At 34.7% G+C, this 23662-nt stretch overlaps 3 protein-coding genes and 1 non-coding gene across 5 annotated transcripts; 3 read left to right on the plus strand and 1 right to left on the minus strand.

Moving 5' to 3' along the window:
- The first annotated feature begins 1364 nt into the window (after positions 1–1364).
- Positions 1365–14118, plus strand: LOC146924820 (anaphase-promoting complex subunit). The gene is made up of 20 exons (XM_085709766.1): positions 1365–1717; positions 2151–2313; positions 2441–2562; positions 3146–3395; positions 3597–3774; positions 3871–3949; positions 4047–4132; positions 5246–5372; positions 5522–5554; positions 5794–6042; positions 8032–8109; positions 8208–8470; positions 9615–9674; positions 10036–10103; positions 10277–10382; positions 10474–10615; positions 11227–11325; positions 11823–12087; positions 12559–12626; positions 13619–14118. The coding sequence occupies exons 1-20, from the start codon at positions 1547–1549 to the stop codon at positions 13778–13780; spliced, it is 2769 nt and encodes a 922-aa protein (XP_085565892.1). The 5' UTR covers positions 1365–1546; the 3' UTR covers positions 13781–14118.
- Positions 14119–15948: 1830 nt separating this feature from the next.
- LOC146924821 (3-hydroxy-3-methylglutaryl-coenzyme A reductase 1-like) lies at positions 15949–18074 on the plus strand. Its single transcript, XM_085709767.1, has 2 exons — positions 15949–16907; positions 17013–18074. The coding sequence occupies exons 1-2, from the start codon at positions 16042–16044 to the stop codon at positions 17782–17784; spliced, it is 1638 nt and encodes a 545-aa protein (XP_085565893.1). The 5' UTR covers positions 15949–16041; the 3' UTR covers positions 17785–18074.
- A 1026-nt stretch (positions 18075–19100) lies between these two features.
- On the plus strand, positions 19101–22637 carry LOC146924822 (4-hydroxyphenylpyruvate dioxygenase-like). 2 transcript variants are annotated; one of them, XR_015010272.1, is made up of 2 exons: positions 19101–20767; positions 20897–22637. XR_015010272.1 is itself a non-coding variant. In XM_085709768.1 (2 exons), exons 1-2 carry the CDS (start codon positions 19364–19366, stop codon positions 22320–22322), a joined length of 1308 nt encoding a protein of 435 aa, XP_085565894.1. In that variant the 5' UTR covers positions 19316–19363; the 3' UTR covers positions 22323–22637. The 2 variants fall into 2 exon arrangements, 1 of the variants encoding a protein (XP_085565894.1); XM_085709768.1 differs by having other exon boundaries at positions 19316–20499; positions 22151–22637.
- Positions 22638–23079: 442 nt separating this feature from the next.
- TRNAE-UUC (transfer RNA glutamic acid (anticodon UUC)) lies at positions 23080–23151 on the minus strand. The gene has a single exon. It is a non-coding gene; the product is annotated as a tRNA-Glu (tRNA).
- Positions 23152–23662: the final 511 nt, after the last annotated feature.

Here is a 23662-nt window from a genome sequence, read left to right on the forward strand (position 1 = left end):
TTCAACATTCTTATGCAGCACTATTTTATTTGGTGTTAACTTATACAAATGAAATTTTATTTTAATGACCTTATATTATCTATTCATTATTAGGGAAAAAGACATAAACATTAAACCATTTAGAATGGTCTATAACATTCAAATGTATTACCTTTATTATTAGTTTCAAATGTGTAAATGGTGAATGAAGAATGAAACATTATTCGTAGAGAGTTTAACATGATTCTTCAATTATAATGATGATGTTAAATCCTTGGATGTACGAAATAAACACTCAAACAAGAGTCATGATTTTAGATAGTTGTCATATATTGTGTTGAGAACAAGTTAAAAATATATTTCACGAGTAAATATGACCAATGTACAATTAAAATCCTACACACACTCAATGTAAGTTTTGTATTTGTAGCTATAATCCAATTATGAAACTTATGAGTTTTATAATTTATTACAACGTCTAGATTAACATGCAACGACCATTCTAAGTACAAGTGCAAGTATGATACATCTCCCAAAACACTAAGAGTATTTTAAGATGGAGAGATTAAGTGCAAGTATACACTGTTCAAGTTACAGTATAAAAAGATATTGATCTATAACTTCATATAACTTTTCAAAAGAAAACTTGTTTGGAGAAAAATAAAATAAAACATTTGTCACAACAGTAAAAGTAAAAGGTTAAGTTTGGGAAAACAATTAAAGTATTTAGAAAATCTCAAGATGGAAAATGTGGTTTAGATCTAGGTTCAGTTATGATAAATTATTATTGCCTAATAAATGATATATCTAATTTTAGCAAATAATGTCTCTAAACCCTGCAAATAATGTCTTTAAACCCTCTTAAAATTTGAATTATTTCAATCTCATTTTGATAAAAATAATAATGGTTGCACATTCTAATGACACAAAAGATTAAAAGAGAATAATTTTATCATTACAAGGTTGAATTCTTAAAAAAAAAAAAGAAAAAAAAATTACAAGAAAAAAAAAACAAAATCACGGTAGATAACAATAAATAGTATCAGTTTAAAATAATTACCAGTTAGACCCCTAATTTGTCTTTCTCCTTTGTCTCTTTCATCTCTAGTAAGGTCGGTTCAATAAAAACTCTAAGAGAAAGACATGACCGATGAAAAAGAGGCGGAAATAGAATATATTCTTTAATGTGTAAGAACTAGAGCTCCCGATTATTACAAAATTTACAAGGTTAGATTCTTAAAAAAATAATCTTTATTCTGCCTTAAAAAAACATTTATTAAAAAATAATTTTCACTTTTTTATTTTTGAAAGAAGAAAAATAATTTCGACTTTTGAATTTTAAACCAAGAGGCATATAAATATTTTTCCCGGTTATCTAAACTAGCACCGTAGCGTACCCACAGTTTTCATTTTCATTTTGAGATTGAGAAAACAAAGTTCAAAATTCAAACCCTAGAAAAAACTTCCAACTTCCAAGTACAGTTTCATCAGTTGCTTGATTTTCTTTCTGTCATTTCATCGAACAGATAGTAGGCAAACACACAGAGCGATAGAAAACTGAGAATCAATGGCTGTGATGTTGAAACAACCAGGTGCATTTACGATAACTCCACACAAAGTATCGCTCTGTATACTCCTCAAGATCTACGCTCCTCCAGGTCAAGTTTCCGTTCCTTTTCCGTTCGAATCTGTAGCTCAACATAATCGTCTTGGCTTGTTCATCTTAGCTCTCACCAAGGTACCGTCGATTTCATCACTAATAGTTATTCCACTGTATTCTATGTTCTGTGGCACCGATACTTTTGATTGAAGGCGTATCCGGTGTCTGACACTTGTTAGTGTCCCACACTGATACATCACCAACACACGTGATTTCACTGAATTATGTTGAATTTTCATCACCAATAGTTATTCCATGTGTCAGTTGTGGTGTCAGTGTCATGTCTGAATTAGTTCTTCATCCAAACAGACATGTCGATCCTGATAATTTGAAAATTTAACATAGTTCAATGAAATCACACGTGTGGGTGTTGCATCAGTGTCCAACACTGACACATGTCAGACACCGGAGATGTCTTTGATCAGAAGTGTCGGTGCTATAAAGCTAACAATGTTCATTCTATTGTATTATATTATATGTTTGTGATGTGACTCTTGTGTGAATTCTGCAGTCATGTGATGATATTTTGGAGCCAAAATTGGAAGAACTCATTAGTCAATTGAGATTGATAAGCCAAAACTGGGAAGCAACTTGGCTAATTGATCAGTTGATTAGTAGACTGTCATGTCTCTCATCACCCGATGATTTGTTTAATTTTTTCACCGATATACGAGGTTAGTTTACCGGCGTTGTTTTTACAAGCTCAATTTTGATTAATTCGTTTCGCTTTTTATTTTAACGTGCTAGTTGCAATGTAGTTGGTTATTTTGTGTTTATTGATATGAAAATGTTGTTGTTTAGGAATAATTGGAGGTCCCGATTCAGGTGATATCGAAGCTGATCAGGTTATTTTGGATGCGAACAGTAATTTGGGGATATTTCTTCGACGTTGTATACTTGCTTTCAATTTGCTACCGTTTGAGGTATGGCGTTTTCCTACTTTCCTTTTGTGACCAGTATATTTTAAGACCGTTATACAAATTAGTGAAATGTTGGAGAAGGTGTAATGCAGCAGTAGGTTTAGTAAGTGCGTGTTAGTCCACTTTTATTTGAGCATTGTTTTATCTTCACTCTGTTCTCACGGTTCTGTTATTCGGTTTTCTTTTTCTTATCTACTGCACTTTTACTTGAGCATTTTGTTAGTTTTGCTCTGTTCTCATGGTCCTGTTATTTTGTTATTCTCTTTTCTCCACTAGTTCAGATTTGTTTGAGCATTTCAACTTTGCTATTCTCTTGTTTCTCCATTTTTGTCAGCTTTTGTTTTATTTATTTATTTATTTGTTCACTGTGTCTCTGTGTGTGTGTGTAAATATATATATACATATATATTATGGGTAGATTTTTGGCTTTCCTCCATGAACCGCATCTGCCATTAATAACATGTTCCCAACAAAGAAAATATTTTACTTTTTCTGTCTCATATGCCAAGTTTATATTTACTCATTTTACTTTTATTCTTCATAGCGAAATTGTATCATCCGTGTAATCATTAATTTAAATGTCCAGGGTGTATGCCGTCTCTTAACAAACATAGGGATCTATTGTAAAGAAGAATTCTCAAGTATTCCTCCATACGAAGAAACTAGTTTAGATGGTTCTAGTAGTAATCTCGAGACGTATTCAGAATACGAGAACATGGACTTGGAGAACTTTTTCTATGATAAGGTTTCAGAAGAAATTGAAGCAAGAAAGGAGGCCAGTGGAAGAGTTCCGTTTCATCTTCATACACCTAATGCACTTCTGAGTTTAGTAGATGGTATAAACGGGATCCCTTCTTTAGTGTTGTATGTAATTCTGAAAGCACTAGGAAGTTCTAAAGACCTGGATTTTTTAAAGTAACAAAATCCCAATTTTCTGCTCAGACCGTTATTTTTCCCCGACTTCACTTTTGGTTTTCTCTATTTATGGCTTTGCTTTTTGTCTTTCTGATTGACACAATTATGGAACTCACACGCAGATATTGATGTGCCTGCTGATTCAGTATCCAAACAGAGTGATAAATTAAGAGTAGGTAGTCCATATGAAGACCGCCAAAGTAACATGGTACGGGATATTGATCCCAGTGGTGCAGTATTTTTGCGCACAAACTGGCAGATACAAGGCTACTTACAAGAACATGCTGATACAATTGAAAAGTAAGCAACTTGAAGTTCTGAAATTGTATGATTTTTTAAACATACTTTTAACTGTATGGTTGTATATGTTATTTTCAAATTCTATTCATTTTGCAGAAATGGTAGTGCCGTTTCTTTGAATGGGTTTGAAATTGTTCTGCGACAGCTACAGAAATTGGCACCTGAACTGCATCGAGTAAGTTTAGGGGGTAAATTTGGATAACATTTATTAAACCTGTTTTTCTTTTCTAGATTTCCCTGAAGTTTAATGCTTGAGTTTCACTTCTATGCAGGTTCACTTTTTGAGCTACTTGAATGCTCTTTCTCATGATGATTATACTGCTGCTTTGGAAAATCTTCATTGCTATTTTGATTACAGGTAATTGAACAGTTAGTTATATATCTAATATCTCTATTGCCTATTTTATGTTACCAAAGCCCTCGTCACCCTGCCAGCATTCCATTTTTTTTTTTTTTTTACTTTTTCTACAATCTCTTTCTCTTGGATTCAATTTTACGTTATAGTTTCCAGTTTATGTTTTTGAAAATTTAATTGTAAATTCTTAGTATTAAACTTCCTGATGAATTTTCGGTCGGTCAACATATGTTCGCAGACATGTCTGATCAATGATCATAGCTCACTGTTGATATTATATCTATTTGATTTACGATTCCTAGTAATCTATTGTAAAATCATAAATATAAGAGTAAATTACTCTCCCTTCCCTTGAAAGATAATGATATTACAACCCCCTCTCCTCATGTTTCAAAACATACACAACCCTCCCTTCAAAGGTGCTGAATTATATATTTTGATCCAAAATGACCTTTTTTTGTCCAATTCATCTATCGGTTTTCTTAGCCATCAAAGGAGATCAATTGCTCTTGTCCCAAGCTTTTGAAGTAGGTCTCCGTATAATCCACCCAAAATTTCGAAGCTCCAACACAAACACAACAATAATAGCAAAGTGCACTATCTTTTCAACAAAACTTGTTAAAAATTAAGAGAATATATTAACATCAAATGCGATGATGGATGACGGGATGGAATCTCCACAATAGAATGGGGAAGATAGAAAACATGACAGTGAAAAAAGATTGGACAAAGGTCATTTTGGTATAATATTTTTTTTTTTAACAGGGTTAAACGGAAGTTATCGGAAAAATATAAATTCGGATGAAAATATATAATTTTGCATCTTTGAAGGGAAGGTTGTGCATGTTTTGAAATATGAGGGGAGGGGGTTGTAATATCACTATATTTGAAGGGAGGGGAGGGTAATTTACTCTAAATATAATGAATTGCTTTGAGTGAGTAAGGAAACAATACAAATAAATTATGTAGAAAATGAGTTGTTGCCTAGGAATTAAGTACCTTCTGTTAAAAGAATTCTGTTTCTTTGTTGTCTTCCACGTGATTATGGGAGCTGCTCAAGTTTATAAATCATTCCAACCCTAGGTTCTAATAAAATGCCTGTTTGTTGGACAAAAGTGCAGGGAAAGAAGGATTTGATTTTGTTCCTCCGGCTGGTAATAATAGTTCTGGAACATATGAAATTGCTTTATTATGTTTGGGGATGATGCATTTCCACTTTGGGCATCCAAAGCTGGCTTTGGAGGTGAATTCTTTGAACATTTTGATTTGGATACTTGCTCCATTTTTCTACCTTTCTTAGACCTAAAGGCTTTCTATCATTTATACTATGTTGTCAGCACGCAATGTCTATTATACTTTGGTGCGTTACTTATATTGTTTGGTTATGTTTAGGTTTTGACTGAAGCAGTTCGTGTTTCTCAGCAGGTAATAATCATATAATTTTTTTTTTGTTTATTCATTAAAATTGCTGACCTGATCTGTGTTCATCAAGTAGCACAGAACTAAGGCGACAGCAAATGTTACCTTACAGTATATATGCTATAGTATTACAGATACTTGGAAAAATAAATCTCAGCAAGTGTTTCCATTTAAACCCAAACACTTCTTCCCCATACATTAGCTATATGTTGTGCTGTGAATACTGACAGCTTTCATTTATGCAGCACAGTAACGATACCAATCTTGCATATACTTTAGCAGCTATCTCAAACTTGCTGTTTGAAAATGGCATCTCAAGCACTGCTGGGATACTAGGATCATCATATTCACCGTTTACTAGTATGGGTATTTCACTCTCTGTTCAGCAACAATTGTTTGTTCTCTTGAGAGGTTCTTTGAAGAGAGCAGAAAATTTAAAGCTAAAACGGTTGTTGGCTTCCAATCATTTGGCAATGGCGAAGTTTGATTTAACGGTAATGTGATTTTCTGACCACATTAAACTTTTTGGTTACACTGTTAATAATTTTTCTATATGAAAGTGGTCATTTAGCACATTCTTTGAATTTGTCCCCTAAATGATAGTGTGAAATCATTGTTGTCTTGTCAGTATAAGAACATTAGCTTGTTAGTATCTCAAGAAATTCAATCCTCAAGTACATTACTCCCTCTGTCCTTAATCTTTGCTCCTTTAAGGTTTGTCCGTAATCTTTGCTCCATTAAGGTTTGGGTACACTTTTTTTTTTTTTTTTTGAAGGAAGTTTGGGTACACATATTAAAAAGTAATAAAGGTATTTAGACCCTTTTACATGTATTTAGTAAAAAAAAAAATCATTTAATGCATGCTTTTTATTTTTCTAAGGGTATAAAAGGAAAAAGATCATTAGTTGTATCTTGGTTTCCTAAAAGAACCAAAGTTGCAGGACAAAAATAAAAAGCTAAAAGAACCAAAGATTAGGGACGGAGGGAGTAGCTTGCTAGCATAAGAATATGAGAGAGATACAAAATTGTGCAAATTATAGACAGAGCCACTCTTTAGAAATATGGGAAAAAGTAATTGAGGGTAGATTTAGATGAGATCTTCACATTAGAGAATTGGTTTGGTTTTATCCAAGGAGGTCAACGACAGAAGCTGTATATCTATTGCAAGGTTTGATGCACCTATAAAAAGGAAATAAAAAGACACACACATGGTCACGTTTGAGATTCAGAAAATGTGCGCTAGGGGGTATTACGAGAAGTCTTTTGAAAGGCTCTTGAGGAGGGTTAACTTTTAGTCAATATCTTTGTTAAGCTAAATGGATTCTGATTCATTTCGGCATGTAGCATGACTTTCCTGTAGGGCATGACTTGGTTGATTTGCTATCTAAGATTGAAGTTTGTTTAGGATTTGATTGTTGTCATGCATAAACTTCAAGTTATAGCATTTGCTCTATACCAAGTAGAAAGGCCGTTGTTATGATGAAAAAAGTTTGTATCTTTTTATCCCTCAAAGAACCTCTAAATGTGTCATTTGATCTATGTTTTACTTTATAAGTCCTTATTGCTTCTTTACCTAAGTTTGGATCATTGCTTTGAATGTTTTGGGTTACAAAAGACCTGGTTTGAGTATGAACATTCCCAAACGTGGGATGTAGTGGATTTGAGCACGGTATATAACAATGGTCCATATCTCCTTACCTTAGTTTATGTTTTTTTACTGACGGTTGTTTACTTACGTGTTCCTTGTTTATGAAACAATAAATTCTAAACTTCAGTTGTGGAGAGAAGGTTTGAATTGAAGGCTTTTGATAAGTTGGAGTTAAAAGAATTATATGAAATATATGGAATGGTTATTGAAGATGAAAGTTAGGGATCATAACATACCTGAACTTGTACAGTTTAGGAATTCCCCTGGGAATCCAAGGCCATTATTCCCGGTGAAGGAAAGAATAGAGTACGAACTTTCCCGCAGGAATCTAGTGACCATTAGTGTTTTGTTCTCTTTCTTCGTTTTCATTTCCTTTTTTTTACGTTGAAGTATAAATGATTCATCTTGTTTTTATTTTGATTCTTGTTTTCAGTGATTTGGATAGGAGACAGCGAAAATACTTAAAAAAGGATGTTTTCATTGTTTCTTATACAAAACTGTGGAAACAAGAAATAAATTGAAAACAGCGTGGCATTTTTGAAATTTAAATTTTAAAGTAAAAATAGGAATTGAAAACAAAAAATGGAAACGGAAACGAAATAGGAGGTATCTTCAAATATGGCCCTAATTCTATAATAAATTTTAAGATCTTATTTCTATTATGGCTGAATCCGTAGTCCATGTAGCTAACAGTATATCATCATTATTTGTCATATTTAAGTTACTTAAAGCTCTACCAGTGTGAACTGAATTGATTCTTTAGTCTTGTTAGCTGCAAATGAAACTTGAATTTTATCTGATCCCATTTTACATCATAGTAGTATCTTCTCTGCAGCATGTTCAAAGGCCCTTGTTATCATTTGGTCCAAAATCTTCCATGAAGCTCAGTACATGCCCAGTTAACGTTTCCAAGGTAGTAAAAATTTGTGATTATTCTTGTTTAGTGACTGTTTGAGAACTAGAGAATTAGATTAATTACTTAATGCATTTTCTTTCTTTTATATCTGGCAGGAACTCAGGTTGAGTTCTCATTTGATTAGTGATTTTAGCTCTGAGAGTTCTGCAATGACAATTGATGGTGCCTTCAGTACAGCTTGGCTCAGGAATTTACAAAAGCCAAATGGTTCAAATATTTTCTGTCAGGATTCTGGATCTGGCAACAGTTCTAATATTCCCCAGTTCTGTGCCCAACCAACATCAATTCCTGGATCTGTTTTGCAAGTACTGGGATCATCTTATATACTTCGTGCAACAGCTTGGGAGTTATATGGCAGGTAAAGTTGCTATCTGTGTTATAGATATACATGATTATATCAATTAAGGTTACATTGAACTATTATTCTCTTTTTCTTCAAACTGCCTGTCATAATGATTTAATCAAAGAATGTAATTGAGCCTGTAATAGAAGGGCTAAAACTCTGTAATAAATTTGTACAGAAAAAGCTAATGTATTGAGAAAAATGATATCATTAAGAGTGAGTACCAGAGTGGAATGAATGCAAAAGGTGAGCAATAGTCATGATTCCTATAGAACTGTCACAAATTATGGGGCCCATCTCATCCTTACAAAATCGGCTTGTATGGTTAGGTGAGCCTCCTCTTTATAAACTCTTCTCAAGAATCCTATCTATCCGATGTGGGACTAAATCCACTGAGTGTTGGCTGCAACAAAAACTTCCGAGTTAAGTCAACAAAATAAATTAAGATATTTTAAAACAGAGAATATTTTGATAGGGAGAGTGGTTCCCAATAATAAGTGTGTACACAGATATCCTTGTAATGTTAAATACCATAATTAAACCGTTTAGTAGGTGGTAAGGCCTTACTTACAAACATGCATGCAGACCGAGTAGTCATTCAGGATGTTTTCTATATTCGGATTTAATCTAGTTAATATGGTGTTCATGTCATAGAGATTCGACAAAGTTTTACGTTGGCTGTCGAGGACTAACACAACCCTCTCCTTTTACCCGGGCTTGGGACCGGCTATGTATAGCAAGGCAAACATAGGCAGGATTACCCGGGCTTGGTTTATGATAGAACATTATAGCGTAATTTGATCCATGTAGACTACCCCACATAGTGGGATAAGGCTTGGTTGTTTTTTTTGTTGTAATATGGTTTTCAAACTCAGCAAGATAAATTGTATCAAAATGGGTGGTACATAAGCACAACCATATTGACCAAAATTCTTGAAGCCTTGATTTTATTATACCAGACTTTTGGATAAACAAAATCAACCAAAATGCTTGTTTTGTTTTGAGATCTTTTCATCATTCTGGGGCGATGAACAATATTTACTTGTTGGATATGCATGTATAATGTTTATTTCTTCATATTTTTGTAATATCTTGGAAGCTTGCTGTGTGTATTTCGTCATCTGAATTTGTTCTTTTTCTTTTTTTGAATTGTCATTAGCACTCCTATGTCTCGCATAAATGCGCTAGTGCATGCAACTTGCTTTGCTGATGCATCAAGGTAACTACTGAGCTGAATATACTAGAGACTACAAAGATTATGTTGAGTTGCTAATTCTATATCGCCTTTGTTTATTATAAAGCAGCTGTTTAACAGCCATTTTTTTCCTCTTAAATGTTTTAATCCCTAAAAACATTTTTTCTAAAATAAACTCTATCGTTTTTTCACCTTTGTCTATATTTTTAAAAAAGGTTTCTAGTCCTCAAATGGACTAAAGCAAACTATTTCTTATTAAATGTTATGACTAAAAACAAAATAAATTTAAATAAGGGCTAATTTAAAAATCATCATATTTTAGGGATTAAAAATATATTTAGGACTATTTTTATGCTTGCTTTAACTTTAATTTTGGTTACTCCAGCTCATCAGATGCAGCCTTAGCATATGTAAAGCTCATTCAACATTTAGCAGTCTTTAAAGGATACAAAGGTTAGATTGGTTGCATAAAATAGAATAGATTCCTGCGGTCCTGCCCTTATATGTGTGTGTGTGTGTGTGTGTATAATTTCATTAGTAATGCAAATTGTCTTTTGTTAATACGAGTTGTTTTTTCTTTCTTTTATTTGCTCCTTATCGTTCTTCTGTTTTCATTCTGTGTTTAGAGGCCTTTTCTGCCCTTAAAATAGCAGAAGAGAAGTTTCTATCTGTCTCAAAATCACAAATCATACTGCTAAAGCTGCAGCTGCTTCATGAGCATGCTTTACACGGGTGAGTAGTCTAGGTCAACAGTTCAGATTCTTAAATTCTGCAAGCAGCTATGATTTAAGAACTGTTAATAACTTAATTGAGAATTATGCAGCGGACGTTTAAAGCTGGCCCAGAAACTGTGTGATGAACTTGGTGCTTTGGCATCACCTGTTACTGGTGTAGATATGGAGATAAAGACAGAAGCAAGCCTTCGCCATGCCCGTACCTTGCTCGCAGCAAAGCAATTCCGAGAGGTTTTTCCCCTCCCTCTGTATGCTCTAAAGATCCGTAATATACAGAAAATCCTGATATTTTTTTGAAGTATAAGTGCATATGTAATTGTTTCTTTATAGGTAATTAGGGGTCAAAATCTTGAAATACATTAATCTATAAGAATCCTTGCGGTATTGTCATTGATAGTGGTTCTACTCTGATGCGATATATTTTAAAGATTAGTAATATTAGTAATATAAGAAAATCCTGATATTTTTTAAAGTATAAGTGCATATGTAGTTGTTTCTTTATGGGTAATTAGAGGTGAAAGTCTTGAAATATATTATTCTATCAGAATCCTTGCGTTATTGTCATTGATAGTAGTACTACTCTGATGCGATATTTTTATACTCATGAATGACTACTTTGCTGCTGAATTAATACCACCCCCTTTAAATACATGTGTCGTTTGTGCATTGTCAATGCCGAAATTGCCGGACCTTTATGTCTTAGAGTATTTCTGTGGGATCATAGCTTCTCATGCATTTGAGGAAAAACACAGGAGTTAAATCAATCATTTTTTACTAGGCTAAATTGAGAACAGAAAAATTGTTGTTTTATTTAATTTTTGAATAATGATTTTCTTTTTCAGGCAGCTTCTGTGGCACACTCCCTCTTTTGCATGTGTTACAAATACAATCTGCAAGTTCAGAATGCATCTGTTCTTCTTTTGCTTGCTGAGATTCATAAGGTATGTGATCACATCTGTCTGATACACTATGCAATTCATGTAGTTGAGATCCAGCTATTTTATCGTGTTTGGTCTCTTTTCGGATAGCTTTCTGTTTAATCAAAATTTGCTGTTGGGTTACAATTGACAGTGTGGTGATATCCCCTCTCCAATTCACTGCACGAAATGTCAGTTGTGTATCAAACAGTTAAGATTATGTGCTAAACAAGCTATTATATGAATATTTAATAAACAAAGACATATGTTGGTGATGTTATTTAAGCTTGTAATAAGCACTCACTAGCATCACTCTATTATTGAAGGAAAAATATTTGTCACAAGTCATGACTCTGCGTGTTTTTATTTCTTATTAACTGTATGATGATTTATTTTCTTTTTAATGCATTATCTATATGCACATTCTATGTTACTTGATGTATACTGCTTTAAATCATCATATGCTCTCCACAGTTTGTTTGCTTTAAATCCCTGATTTTTATTATGTTTAATTTTATCAGAAATCTGGCAATGCGGTTTTAGGGATACCATATGCTTTAGCAAGCCTTTCATTCTGCATATCATTTAACTTGGATCTTCTAAAAGCCTCAGCTACTCTTACTTTAGCTGAGCTATGGCTCTCTCTTGGATCAAGCCATGCCACACGGGCACTGAACCTTGTCCATGGAGCTTTTCCGATAATTCTTGGTCATGGAGGTTTGGAGCTCCGCTCACGGGCCTATATTGTTGAAGCAAAATGCTATCTATGTGATACAAATTTCAATGGTACGTTGCTGAAGATTCTAGATGGTAGACTATTTAGACTATGCTATACATTGTTGCACCCAAAAGAAAAAGACTGCTATTTGTTCATTCAAGCTTCTTAGTTTCTACATTCATATTTCATATATTGTTTCTGCAAAACTGAATTTATAATTCTGTAAGAGATATTGGCCAAATAGCTGGAGAACTATGTAAGAACTATTAAAAATGGTGTCAGATTGAAACTTATGTGAGGTAATTTTGGCAAGCTTTGAAAAGGTTAAATAAATCCTTGGGGCAATCAGACCCATAACTAATTGAAACTTTGGGCAACAATGAGTTTTAGCAATTTAGAGGATGACTGTAAACTTGTTTGAAAAATATTTTGTGGATTTCAAGTCATATAGCTTCCTGAGAGGGTGGAGGCCCTATCCTCTCCCCCCCTGTTGAACCTTCAACTAAATCTCCTTTTGCTCATTTGAATTGTTATTTCAGTTGGTGAAGATTACAATCTTGTGATAGATTCATTAAAACAAGCTTCTGAAGAACTCCAACCTTTGGAGGTAAGCAGACTTTATGCATTTTAGTCTTGTGTATGTGATTTTCCATTGTTTGTTTTCCGTTTGTAAGCGAAAAGGAAGCATCTGTTTCACCTCTGGTTTTACATGTGTCCCGTGTCTGACGTGTATCAACATCCCCATTTAGGTGTCCGTCTAACAAAATAACTTTTTCAATCTGATAGATCTCTGACACCGATAGGACACCTTTATGGTGGGAAGAGACATTTTTAATGATATATTGTGCCTTTTTTTTAATAATGCGGTTGCAGTAGTTTGTAACTTGTTTTGGATATTTTATTTTCATTATTTTTGTTTTCTAAGTATGTGAATCATCTCTTTTTGATCTTTTATAATGACGTTCATAGATTATCTTATCCAATTATAACCTATCTTTATCGGTACCATATATTTTGGACAATATTGGTGTTTATTTGTCGGGTCAGGTTATTTACTTCATCGGCACTAATTATGCATATGAAACTAAAGATATTCATACTTTATTACGAATAATTGTTACAATGATAAATTAAAGTGAAAGTGAGATGTCATCATATGCTTGCATATAGAATATAGATAAACTCTTTTGAAGTTGATTTTATAAACCTCAGACATGAGATTATGCTATGTTGTGATGTGGAAACTGGAAAGTCCCTAATAAAATACCACTACGAGAATTGATGTATTTGACGATTTTTTTCTCTTCGCATCTCATCTTAGCAACTCTTTCTTCTCAACCTCCAAATCTCTAGTATATTTTCCATATGATTTGGTTTTCTTTTACCAAGTGGACAGAAAAACTGACATAGAAGATATTTCATATTCCCAGTCAAATTTCTATAATTTTGAAATCCTTAGTACTAATCGGTTATTGTTCCTTCATTTGTAAATAAAATAAAATAAATGTGCTACTATTTGCTCTTGCATAGAAAATACTATATGCGACTTGACTTCATTATTGTTACGCATTATAAAGTTACATCTTGAGTGCTCTGCAGTTTCATGAATTGGCGGCTGAAGCATTCTACCTGATGGCCATGGTCTATGACAAACTTGGGCAATTAGAGGAAAGGGAAGAAGCTGCAACTTCATTTCAGAAACATATATTGGCTCTTAACAATCTTCAAGATCATGATGATCCTCTTGTTAGTATATATTGAATGTTCTGTTTACAATTTTTTTTTTTTATTCAAGATCATGATGATCCTCTTGTTAGTATATATTGAATGTTCTGTTTACAATTTTTTTTTTTTTTTGGTGATAGCTTACCAGATTATATAGGACACTGATCTTAGTATACTATGTTATGTAATTATCAATAGTTGTCTATAGCATTAGCCATTTTTGTTTTGTTTGAGGTTGATTATAAAGTTAGCCAAGATTCATGACGCCACAAACCCTTTGAATATGTTGTCCTCACCACACCTTACAGAGGACAACGGTTCGACACTCACCACACCTTCTGGACATTCTAAATTAAATACTTCAAGTTGTTGTACTTGTATTTTGCACTGCTGGGTTGTATTTTGGCATAAAGTATTGCAGTTGATTTATTAAGAGAAATGATGTTTGTAGAACCATTTTTTGGACAACTTTTGAGAGAATCTTTTTCCCCTCTTTTTTTTTTTGGGACAAAAAGATAGAAAGAGGGAGAGTTGTCCCAAAAATTGTCATAAAATAGTTTCACAAATATCATTTCTCTTGATTAAAGTTTTTTTTTTGTTTCATATGATCACCATGTTAAATTAGTTTAGTTACGGTTGACTCACTCATTTCAGCTAACTATTAATGATCTTAGAGTAAGCTCAGTGAAAAATACGTGTAAATAAATTCACTAGGATCTAGTTACAATTATGGTGCTTAATTAGGGAGGAAAACTATCATTTTTATAAGCATTCGACCAATCATATGAGGCTGTTTGAGTGTGATCAGCCATATCATCACTTCTCACTTTTTTGGGAAAAATTTGGATGGAGATGGTTGGAGTTCATACAATTGACACTCAGATAAAGAAAAGAGAAAAGTTGAATCAGCAAATATTTTCGTATGGTTAGGTTTATAATAACTGATTTTTTTTAGGAGACCGACTTTTCAGTTTTTTTTAGGACTCCCATGATTTGTGGTGAGACTGTACTAACCTTTATTACAATCTGCCATGAACTATTATGAGTCAGCAATTGTCCTTTCCATGAATTTGACTTGATGAATACTTCACATTTTACTGCATTTTCAACTCATGGTTGAAGTAATATTGCTTGAACTTTCATTCAACAAAGGAGCAACACCCATTTGTAATTGAAAGTAGCACAATGAAACCAATTCAATCAATGCTGGCTTATTCACGAGAAATTTTCTTGAGGCTTCTGTTAAAGCTAATCCACCGATATTATAGTGATTGATCAAATCACTCGTTAAAAGTGCTTCTGAATATTCATGTGAGGATTCTTAACATTGTGTGTGTAGCTAAAGCCCTTTGAGATTGAGACAGTGGCATTATCATTGATGATCTTTCCTTTCTTCTTTAAAAGATATTCATTATTGAGGAAGGGTTTGTGTAGCTGTCCCTTGTTTCATTAGTCACTTGGTTGCAGCTGATCCTTCCAACTCAGGAATTGTATCATCCGAATCTAGTCTAGTAATAAAATTGAATTACCATGCATTTTATTAAATTTATTTCAATTATCTTTTTTTTTTCCTTCCAAATAGTCCAACCTTTTTAAGGTGAATAAGTGAGGTGTCTGGAGTTCGAACTCCGACCTTTGCATATGTAATGCAACGCCTCTACCAACTGAGTTAAATTCACGAAGAATATTTCAGTTACTCTTTAATCTGGTGCGTGAACTTGTTTTAAAATGGATACAATGTGTTGTACAATTTGGAATGAAAAACTCACGCTAATAGACTGTGTAGTTTAAATATTACAATAAATCAATGGACGTTAGCTATATAATAATAATGATAACTCCATCATTTAAAACGTTTGTCGCAAAGTTTGAAAATAAAATAAAAAATTACGTTCAATGTATTATTTAAAACTTTGTTTCTTTCAAATTTGTTTCTTTTATAACTCTAGTTTATTTCAACAACAAAAATATATATACTTAATTAGTCTGTGCACATGAGAAGTAGTATTATTTCGTGTATGGTCAAGTAAGGGCTTCTTGTGATGATGTGATGTTAGCATCTCCACAAAATATATTATCTTGACATTACTACAATATTCCCTCGTTGTTCACGAGTTAATTACGATCTAACTATGAAACTTACTCACTCACTCTCTTATTCTTTGTCTGTCTATATAACATTCTAAATCTTGGCTTTCATTTTCAAGTTTCAAACCAATTACCAATCAATCATTCCCTGAACTCCTTTCTTTCTGTTCATTTTCTGGATTTCAAATCCTTCACTTAACAAGAGAGAAATGGAAGTTCAACGCCAAATATATTCTGATCCCTCCAGCAAAACAAAGAAGAACCAAAAGCAGCAGAATTCACTGTCACAGCCTTCTTCACTTTACTTAACAAACACTTTTTTCTTCGGTCTCTTCTTCTCCGTCGCATACTTTCTTCTTAACCGGTGGCGTGAAAAGATCCGAACCTCTACACCTCTCCATGTCCTCACAATCTCCGAGATTCTCGCTCTAGTTTCCCTCATTGCTTGCCTAATCTACCTTACGGCTTTCTTCGGCGTTGCCTTCATCCTTCATTACGATGAAGAAGAAGATGAAGTTGCTGACATTGCTGTGAAAACCACCGAAGTCAATCCAAAGCTACAACAGGAAATCCTTGTTCAAAAAGTTTTGTCGATGGAAGACGAGGAGGTTGTTGGTGCAGTGGTGTCTGGAACAATTCCATCTTACTCGCTTGAATCGAAGCTTGGAGATTGCCGACGTGCTGCTGTGATTAGGAACCAAGCTGTGGAGAGAGTTACTGGAAGGTCACTTGAAGGTTTACCAATGGAAGGTTTTGATTATGATTCTATATTAGGACAATGTTGCGAGATGCCAATAGGGTTTGTTCAGATTCCGGTGGGTGTTGCCGGTCCTTTGTTGCTCGATGGTAAAGAATACACCGTGCCAATGGCAACCACTGAAGGTTGTTTAGTTGCAAGTACCAACAGAGGTTGTAAAGCTATTTATGTTTCCGGTGGTGCTTCCGCAGTTGTCCTTCGTGATGGAATGACCAGAGCCCCCGTCGTAAGATTCAACTCCGCTAAAAGAGCTTCTCAGTTGAAATTCTTTTTGGAAGATCCTCTAAATTTTGATTCCATCTCTCATACATTCAACAAGTAAGTATTTTTCAATTTTGAACTTTCTTTCTTCTATTTCATTTTAGTTTTTGTTGAAATAACTCATTTGGATAATTAATTGATTCTGTTTGGATATATATTTAGGTCAAGTAGATTTGCGAGATTACAAAGTATTAAAGCTACTATAGCAGGAAAAAATTTATACACTAGATTCACTTGTTCAACGGGTGATGCAATGGGGATGAACATGGTATCAAAAGGCGTACAAAACGTACTTGATTTTCTTCAAACCGATTTTCCTGACATGGATGTTATTGGTATATCTGGAAATTTTTGTTCGGACAAGAAAGCTGCGGCGGTGAATTGGATTGAAGGGAGAGGTAAATCAGTGGTGTGCGAGGCTGTAATTAAAGAAGAGGTGGTGAAGAAAGTGTTGAAGACTAGTGTGGCGTCTTTGGTTGAGCTTAACATGCTTAAAAATCTTACTGGTTCAGCCATGGCTGGTGCTCTTGGTGGCTTCAATGCACATGCTAGTAATATTGTTTCTGCTATTTACTTGGCAACTGGTCAAGATCCTGCTCAAAATGTTGAGAGTTCTCATTGTATGACCATGATGGAAGCTGTTAATGATGGCAAGGACCTTCATATCTCAGTCACTATGCCTTCCATTGAGGTGGGCACAGTTGGAGGGGGCACACAACTTGCATCTCAATCAGCTTGTCTTAATTTACTTGGTGTTAAGGGAGCTAGTAAAGAGACTCCAGGAGCAAACTCTAGGCTATTGGCAACTATAGTAGCTGGTTCAGTCCTTGCAGGAGAGCTCTCACTCATGTCTGCAATTGCAGCTGGGCAGCTTGTTAAAAGCCACATGAAATACAACAGATCTAGTAAAGATGTCACCAAAGTTGCTTCATGAGATGGACATGAAAATACCAAGTGTGAGATAAATAACCTTGCATCTATCATCAAGAATAATAAATTTCAAAAGGGCATTAGTTGAGGGTATTGGTGGGTGCACAGCTTGCAAACTAAACTTAATCAATGTATGGTCCATGCCATGGGATCATATCTATCTCAAGTTGTACAGAAGCAGTTAAATGAGATTCTTCTTTCTTTTTTTGATTTTTTTTAGGGTTGTAGTATGTCTCAATTCCCATCCAAAGTTCAAAGATGTGGTATTTAATGAGGTTTTTCTTTTATTTTTAATAATTTTTATTGCTTATAAAAAAAAAAAGGCTTAGTAATCTAGAGTTCGGCCGCGAGGTAATCATAGCCTGACCAAAAATTGTTCCATCCAAGAATCAAACTCGGGTATATACACTAAGCAAGAATTAAGCATATTACGCCTCTTAAAAAAAACATATTGCCTAAATTATTTAGCTTAACTAATAAATTGGTTCATTCATATCAACAAGAATTGAGTGTAGATTTTCACTTCACCGCATACAAATCTCGGTTGAAACAGATGTACATATTAGGTGTTTGATGTACCTCACTGAAAAATATATATAGAAAAAAAATGACACTTAAATTAATATGACACTTTTAGATAAATGATGCTGACAATTTAAATCTAATAAGAAATAATTGTGGTAGCTCATAAGTATGAGCAGAATTAAGATGTGGTTGGAGGCACTGATAGAGAATGTGTTTTGTAGATAGATATAAGGTGCTATGCTGGTTTTTGGCAATGTAAATTTTGATTGGTTTCTAACAATGTATTTAAAGAATATGGTGATGAGGATGCTAGATTTTAGTTATATTCTTGCGCAGAAGTCGGTTTATTAATTATTATGTGTGAGGATGTTTGATGTCATGCTTATCTTGTGTTAGATAAACATCTTTTAATGGTTGACATGTTTAACGTAGACTTTAATGGATAAGGAAAATATGATGTTTATATTTGTCGTGTTCACACGTTTGATACATCAGTAGTCGTTTGATCGAGCCCGAACTATTCATATTTTAATATAAATTATTCAATCTCGATCAACCACTACTGAAGTATAATTGTGACAAATTATTCGATCGTAAGATCGAAGAAAGTAATATCAGTTCATGAAATTGCGATTGCGTTTGCCATTCTTATTTGGAGTTAACTAACTTAGGTTACTTTAATGAAAGTTGAGTGTGGAGGATGTTTTTTCCGGTTCAATATTTCTAAAAACATTCCGACAAAAAAAACAAAAAACTAAAACAATACTACTATAGAAAGTCGTGTTTTTCTTCTCCACTTCCAATATTTTATTTCTTGTCTATTTCCTATGAAATTATCATCTTCACCATTTCTTCCTTCATCCTCATCCATCCACTCTTACACACCATTTCTCCCACGCAACACACAAAATTCCAACTACGCCGTCGCTCCATTACTCTCATCCAATCACATTTCTCCACGTTTCACCTTCCCTCAACATAAAAACACCAACAAGTACAACAACACTCTTACAAATTCTAACAACACCACCAAGACAAACACTAAAACAACAATCTCCATGGCCATCGAAACAGAAACTCAAATCCAAACCGGGTTCAAACTAGTTGGGTTCAAGAACTTCGTCCGAGCCAATCCAAAATCAGACCGGTTCAAAGTAAAACGCTTCCACCATGTTGAGTTCTGGTGCACCGACGCAACAAACACCGCACGCCGTTTCTCTCACGGACTCGGTATGCCGATTGTCGCTAAATCAGACCTCTCCACCGGAAATCAAACTCACGCCTCCTATCTCCTCCGCTCCGGCGACCTCAACTTCCTCTTCTCCGCCGCTTATTCCCCTTCCATTTCTCTCTCCTCACCTTCCTCAACTGCCGCAATCCCCACTTTCTCCGCATCCACTTGTTTCTCCTTCTCCGCTTCCCACGGCCTCGCCGTCCGTGCTGTTGCTGTTGAAGTCGAAGACGCCGAACTGGCTTTCACCACCAGCGTAAACAACGGTGCCATTCCATCGTCTCCTCCAGTTATCCTCGAAAACCACGTCAAACTGGCCGAAGTTCGTCTCTACGGCGACGTTGTTCTACGTTACGTCAGTTACAACGACCCGAACCCAAACCAGAATCCGAACCTGTTCTTCCTCCCTGGTTTTGAACGTGTATCAGATGAATCATCTAATTCATCGTTAGATTTCGGAATCCGGCGACTAGACCATGCCGTTGGAAATGTACCGGAGCTTTCATCCGCTGTGAAATACGTGAAAGATTTCACCGGTTTTCATGAATTTGCTGAGTTTACAGCGGAAGACGTTGGAACGAGTGAGAGTGGATTAAACTCAGTGGTGTTAGCTAACAATGAAGAAACAGTGTTGCTTCCGATGAATGAACCGGTTTATGGAACAAAGAGGAAGAGTCAAATAGAAACGTATTTGGAACATAATGAAGGTGCTGGGTTACAACATTTGGCATTGAAGTCTGAGGATATATTTAGGACATTGAGGGAAATGAGAAAGAGAAGTGGTGTTGGTGGGTTTGAGTTTATGCCTTCTCCTCCGGTCACTTATTATCGTAATTTGAAGAATCGCGTTGGCGATGTTTTGAGTGATGAACAGATTAAGGAGTGTGAAGAGCTTGGGATTTTGGTTGATAGAGATGATCAGGGTACTCTGCTTCAGATTTTTACCAAGCCTATTGGAGATAGGTATGTAATGCTCTTTTTGAATCATATCGTGTAATTACATGTCATTTTGGTAGTTTTATTCATTGTTGTCTTGATTTCATTATTAGCATAGCAACTTAGACTATAGTCAAGTGGTTAGACTATGTTGTTAATAAGCTTCAGATAAGTTAGAATCAAATCGATATGAAACACTTGAGTTTGATTTTGCCTAGAACAATCATTGACTAGGTTTTACTTACCTCTATCCCCCGAACTCCGGATTATGACTATAGCAACTTATACCATTATAGTAGTTTATTTGTTTGTTTTGGGGGCCAGGATCATTTGACGGCTGCACCTGAGCCGTTGGATACAATACTGCACCTGAATCCAACGACATTGCAACAGCTGCATTGGTGTCGTGTAAACTTTTCAATAGTTGATTTAATGCATGCACAAACCCTTGTCCTTTCTCTTTCTCTTATATTACACGTGATTTACGCAATGATGATAGTTAGGGGTTCCAAATCTGATTCTTGTGCATGTAAAGTGCCCAGTTAAGAGCAGAAAGCCACTTCAGTGCCTTCAAATTCTTTGAAGAGAATAATCTCTATTGCCTACGCTACGGATGGAAATCATAGGGCAAAATAATGTTACACATGATCTGTGTTAACTGATTTACCACGTTTGTGGACTATCTTGATCAAACTCCTGTTTTAGTTTTAACTCTCTGTATTATGTTTGGGAGAAAAGACCATTGACTAATTTGGACTATCCATTGACTGATCAACGATTATTTCAGTTAGGGATCAAAGACACTACCAGAACCATTCTTGTGCATGATCAGTTTCTTAGCGTTACTAGAACCATTCTTGTGCATGATCAGTTTCTTAGCGTTGCTAGAACCATTCTTGTGCATAATCAGAATCATAAGTTTTCTCCTCCAATAATGAAGTGTAATTTAACTAACCTCAAAAACTAACCCCTACCCTACCTAGCCACAAATGGACCTGAACAGGATTGGACTAAACCTGCTTGGTGTGTGGCTCTGGTCGACTTAACTGGTTCATCATATAGTAATGATCGGTAATGGTAATGTTTAAGGGGAGTATTGGTAAATATTGTTTACAATTTGATTAACATTTTGTTCCCTTTACAATATGTAACATGAAAGATTTTCCCTACATAATTTTCGAAGAATGTCAGAATAGGTAGGAGTAGTTTAGTAATCAACCCAACATATAGGAATTGAATCGCTTAATTTATCATTTATTTTGGTTTGATGCTTTCGTGTACTTGAGTCATAAAAATACTCCTTGACTTGACAGTAATTTATGGGAACAAGTTCGTTGGGACATAATTACTGATCTCGACCTTCAATCTAAATTAATGATTGAGATTGTTTAAAATTGATTTAGCAAATGTGTAATCTTAAGCCATTCGATCTCAAATCACATGGCCGAAACTGATTACTGTGTAAAACTACGCTATATTTTTACTGCAGGCAATCTGAATCATTATTTTATATATTGAGAGTGTTTTGTCTTCTTAGTCCCTCTCGCCCTGTTTATTTCTGACTATCAATTTGATAGTGTGTTGTGTCAGTGTGTTTAAGCCTCTTGCCGTATAATGGGGGAGTAATGATTAGTTAAATATTGTTGGTGTTGATTTGCTACTTGTGTAAAATGTGCAGGCCAACCATATTTATAGAGATAATTCAGAGAGTTGGATGCATGCTCAAGGACGAAGAAGGGAAGGAGTATCAAAAGGGAGGATGTGGGGGCTTTGGAAAAGGAAACTTCTCGGAGCTTTTCAAATCCATTGAAGAGTATGAGAAGACTTTGGAAACTAGAAGAACTGCATGATCCTTGTTCTGATCTTTTGTGGTGCTCCTACTTTTCCAGCAAGTCATTTGTTTACTGTAATGCTTTTCTTTGACCTAGTGGATGGTGGGAGTTTAGAGACCTTGGAACTAGGTTGTTGATGTTGTTGTTTTATACTGAGCCAACTATATGTAAATCATCACGTGTAAACGTACAATAATAAGTGCTTTAAATTTTAAAACTATTAGTAGTATTTAGTTAGAAAACATACTTTTAAACTCAATAAGCTAAAAGTACATATGAAGAACTGGTCCATTGTTTTTTTTGGCAGTCAATATTACGACTTGAATTTTGTAACACTTTTCTTAATTTTATTCTTATAGAAATCCTTGGAGTTATTAGATATTAAGAATGAAGATAGTGCCATTTCAAAAAAGAATGAAGATAGTGTATAAAAAAATATCAGAAACAACAAAAACATAAAGTTATGTTGGTTTAATTTTGTCCAAAATGTAGTTCAATGAACCTACTGACATCAAGCAACAATTGTAACTAAACTTCTAGGTAATATAAAATCGATTCTCTATGGATTATCGAAAACAATGGGTGAAAGCAAAAATGATTATTGATTAAAAACAATGGGTTTCAGCAGCAAAAACAAAAGTTTCCATTGCCGGGAATCGAACCCGGGTCTCCTGGGTGAAAAAAATCGATTCTCTATGGATTATCGAAAACAATGGGTGAAAGCAAAAATGATTATTGATTAAAAACAATGGGTTTCAGCAGCAAAAACAAAAGTTTCCATTGCCGGGAATCGAACCCGGGTCTCCTGGGTGAAAGCCAGATATCCTAACCGCTGGACGACAATGGAAAGTTGTGATAATAGTTAACGACGGTTTAATTATATACTCCCTCCGGTCACATTTATAAGCAAAAAGCACTTTTTTAGATACATTGAATACTTAATGTATGTAGTCACATTTATAGGTCAGATACATTAATTATTCAATGTACCTAAAAAACTACTTTTTGCTTATAAATGTGATCGGAGGGAGTATAATATTGGCATTGACTAACAAAAAGAAGAAACGGTAACTGTTTTAAAAAATGCCCAATATTTTCATCTAGAGGATTATTTGACTGAAGATTTATGGGTCTTGTTAACCGGTGCTCCGGAGTACTGGTTAAGAAACTAAAAGTAGAAAGAAAAGTTATAATCTGCATTAAAAATAGCAGTTTTTTTAACTTTTAAAACATAAAATACACAATTTCCAAGGGAATACTTCCTTTTATAACTCCTTAACCAGTGCCCTCGGGACACCGGTTAACATTTCCCAAGATTTATTATTCGTGGTATTTAGTTAAATACTCCATCCGGTCTC

Source organism: Medicago sativa, chromosome 5, assembly GCF_051527215.1.
Source record: "Medicago sativa cultivar Bolivia chromosome 5, Bolivia_mono, whole genome shotgun sequence".
In the NCBI taxonomy this organism is placed as follows: domain Eukaryota; kingdom Viridiplantae; phylum Streptophyta; class Magnoliopsida; order Fabales; family Fabaceae; genus Medicago; species Medicago sativa.

Excerpts from the sequence above, each read along its gene's own strand:
- LOC146924820 (XM_085709766.1), top strand. The coding sequence starts at position 1,547 with ATGGCTGTGATGTTGAAACAACCAGGTGCATTTACGATAACTCCACAC. Across the intron at positions 6,043-8,031 it reads TGGCGAAGTTTGATTTAACG|CATGTTCAAAGGCCCTTGTT; the intron begins GTAATGTGATTT and ends TCTTCTCTGCAG. Across the intron at positions 9,675-10,035 it reads TGCTTTGCTGATGCATCAAG|CTCATCAGATGCAGCCTTAG; the intron begins GTAACTACTGAG and ends TGGTTACTCCAG.
- LOC146924821 (XM_085709767.1), top strand. The coding sequence starts at position 16,042 with ATGGAAGTTCAACGCCAAATATATTCTGATCCCTCCAGCAAAACAAAG. Across the intron at positions 16,908-17,012 it reads ATCTCTCATACATTCAACAA|GTCAAGTAGATTTGCGAGAT; the intron begins GTAAGTATTTTT and ends ATATATATTTAG.
- LOC146924822 (XM_085709768.1), top strand. The coding sequence starts at position 19,364 with ATGGCCATCGAAACAGAAACTCAAATCCAAACCGGGTTCAAACTAGTT. Across the intron at positions 20,500-22,150 it reads ACCAAGCCTATTGGAGATAG|GCCAACCATATTTATAGAGA; the intron begins GTATGTAATGCT and ends TAAAATGTGCAG.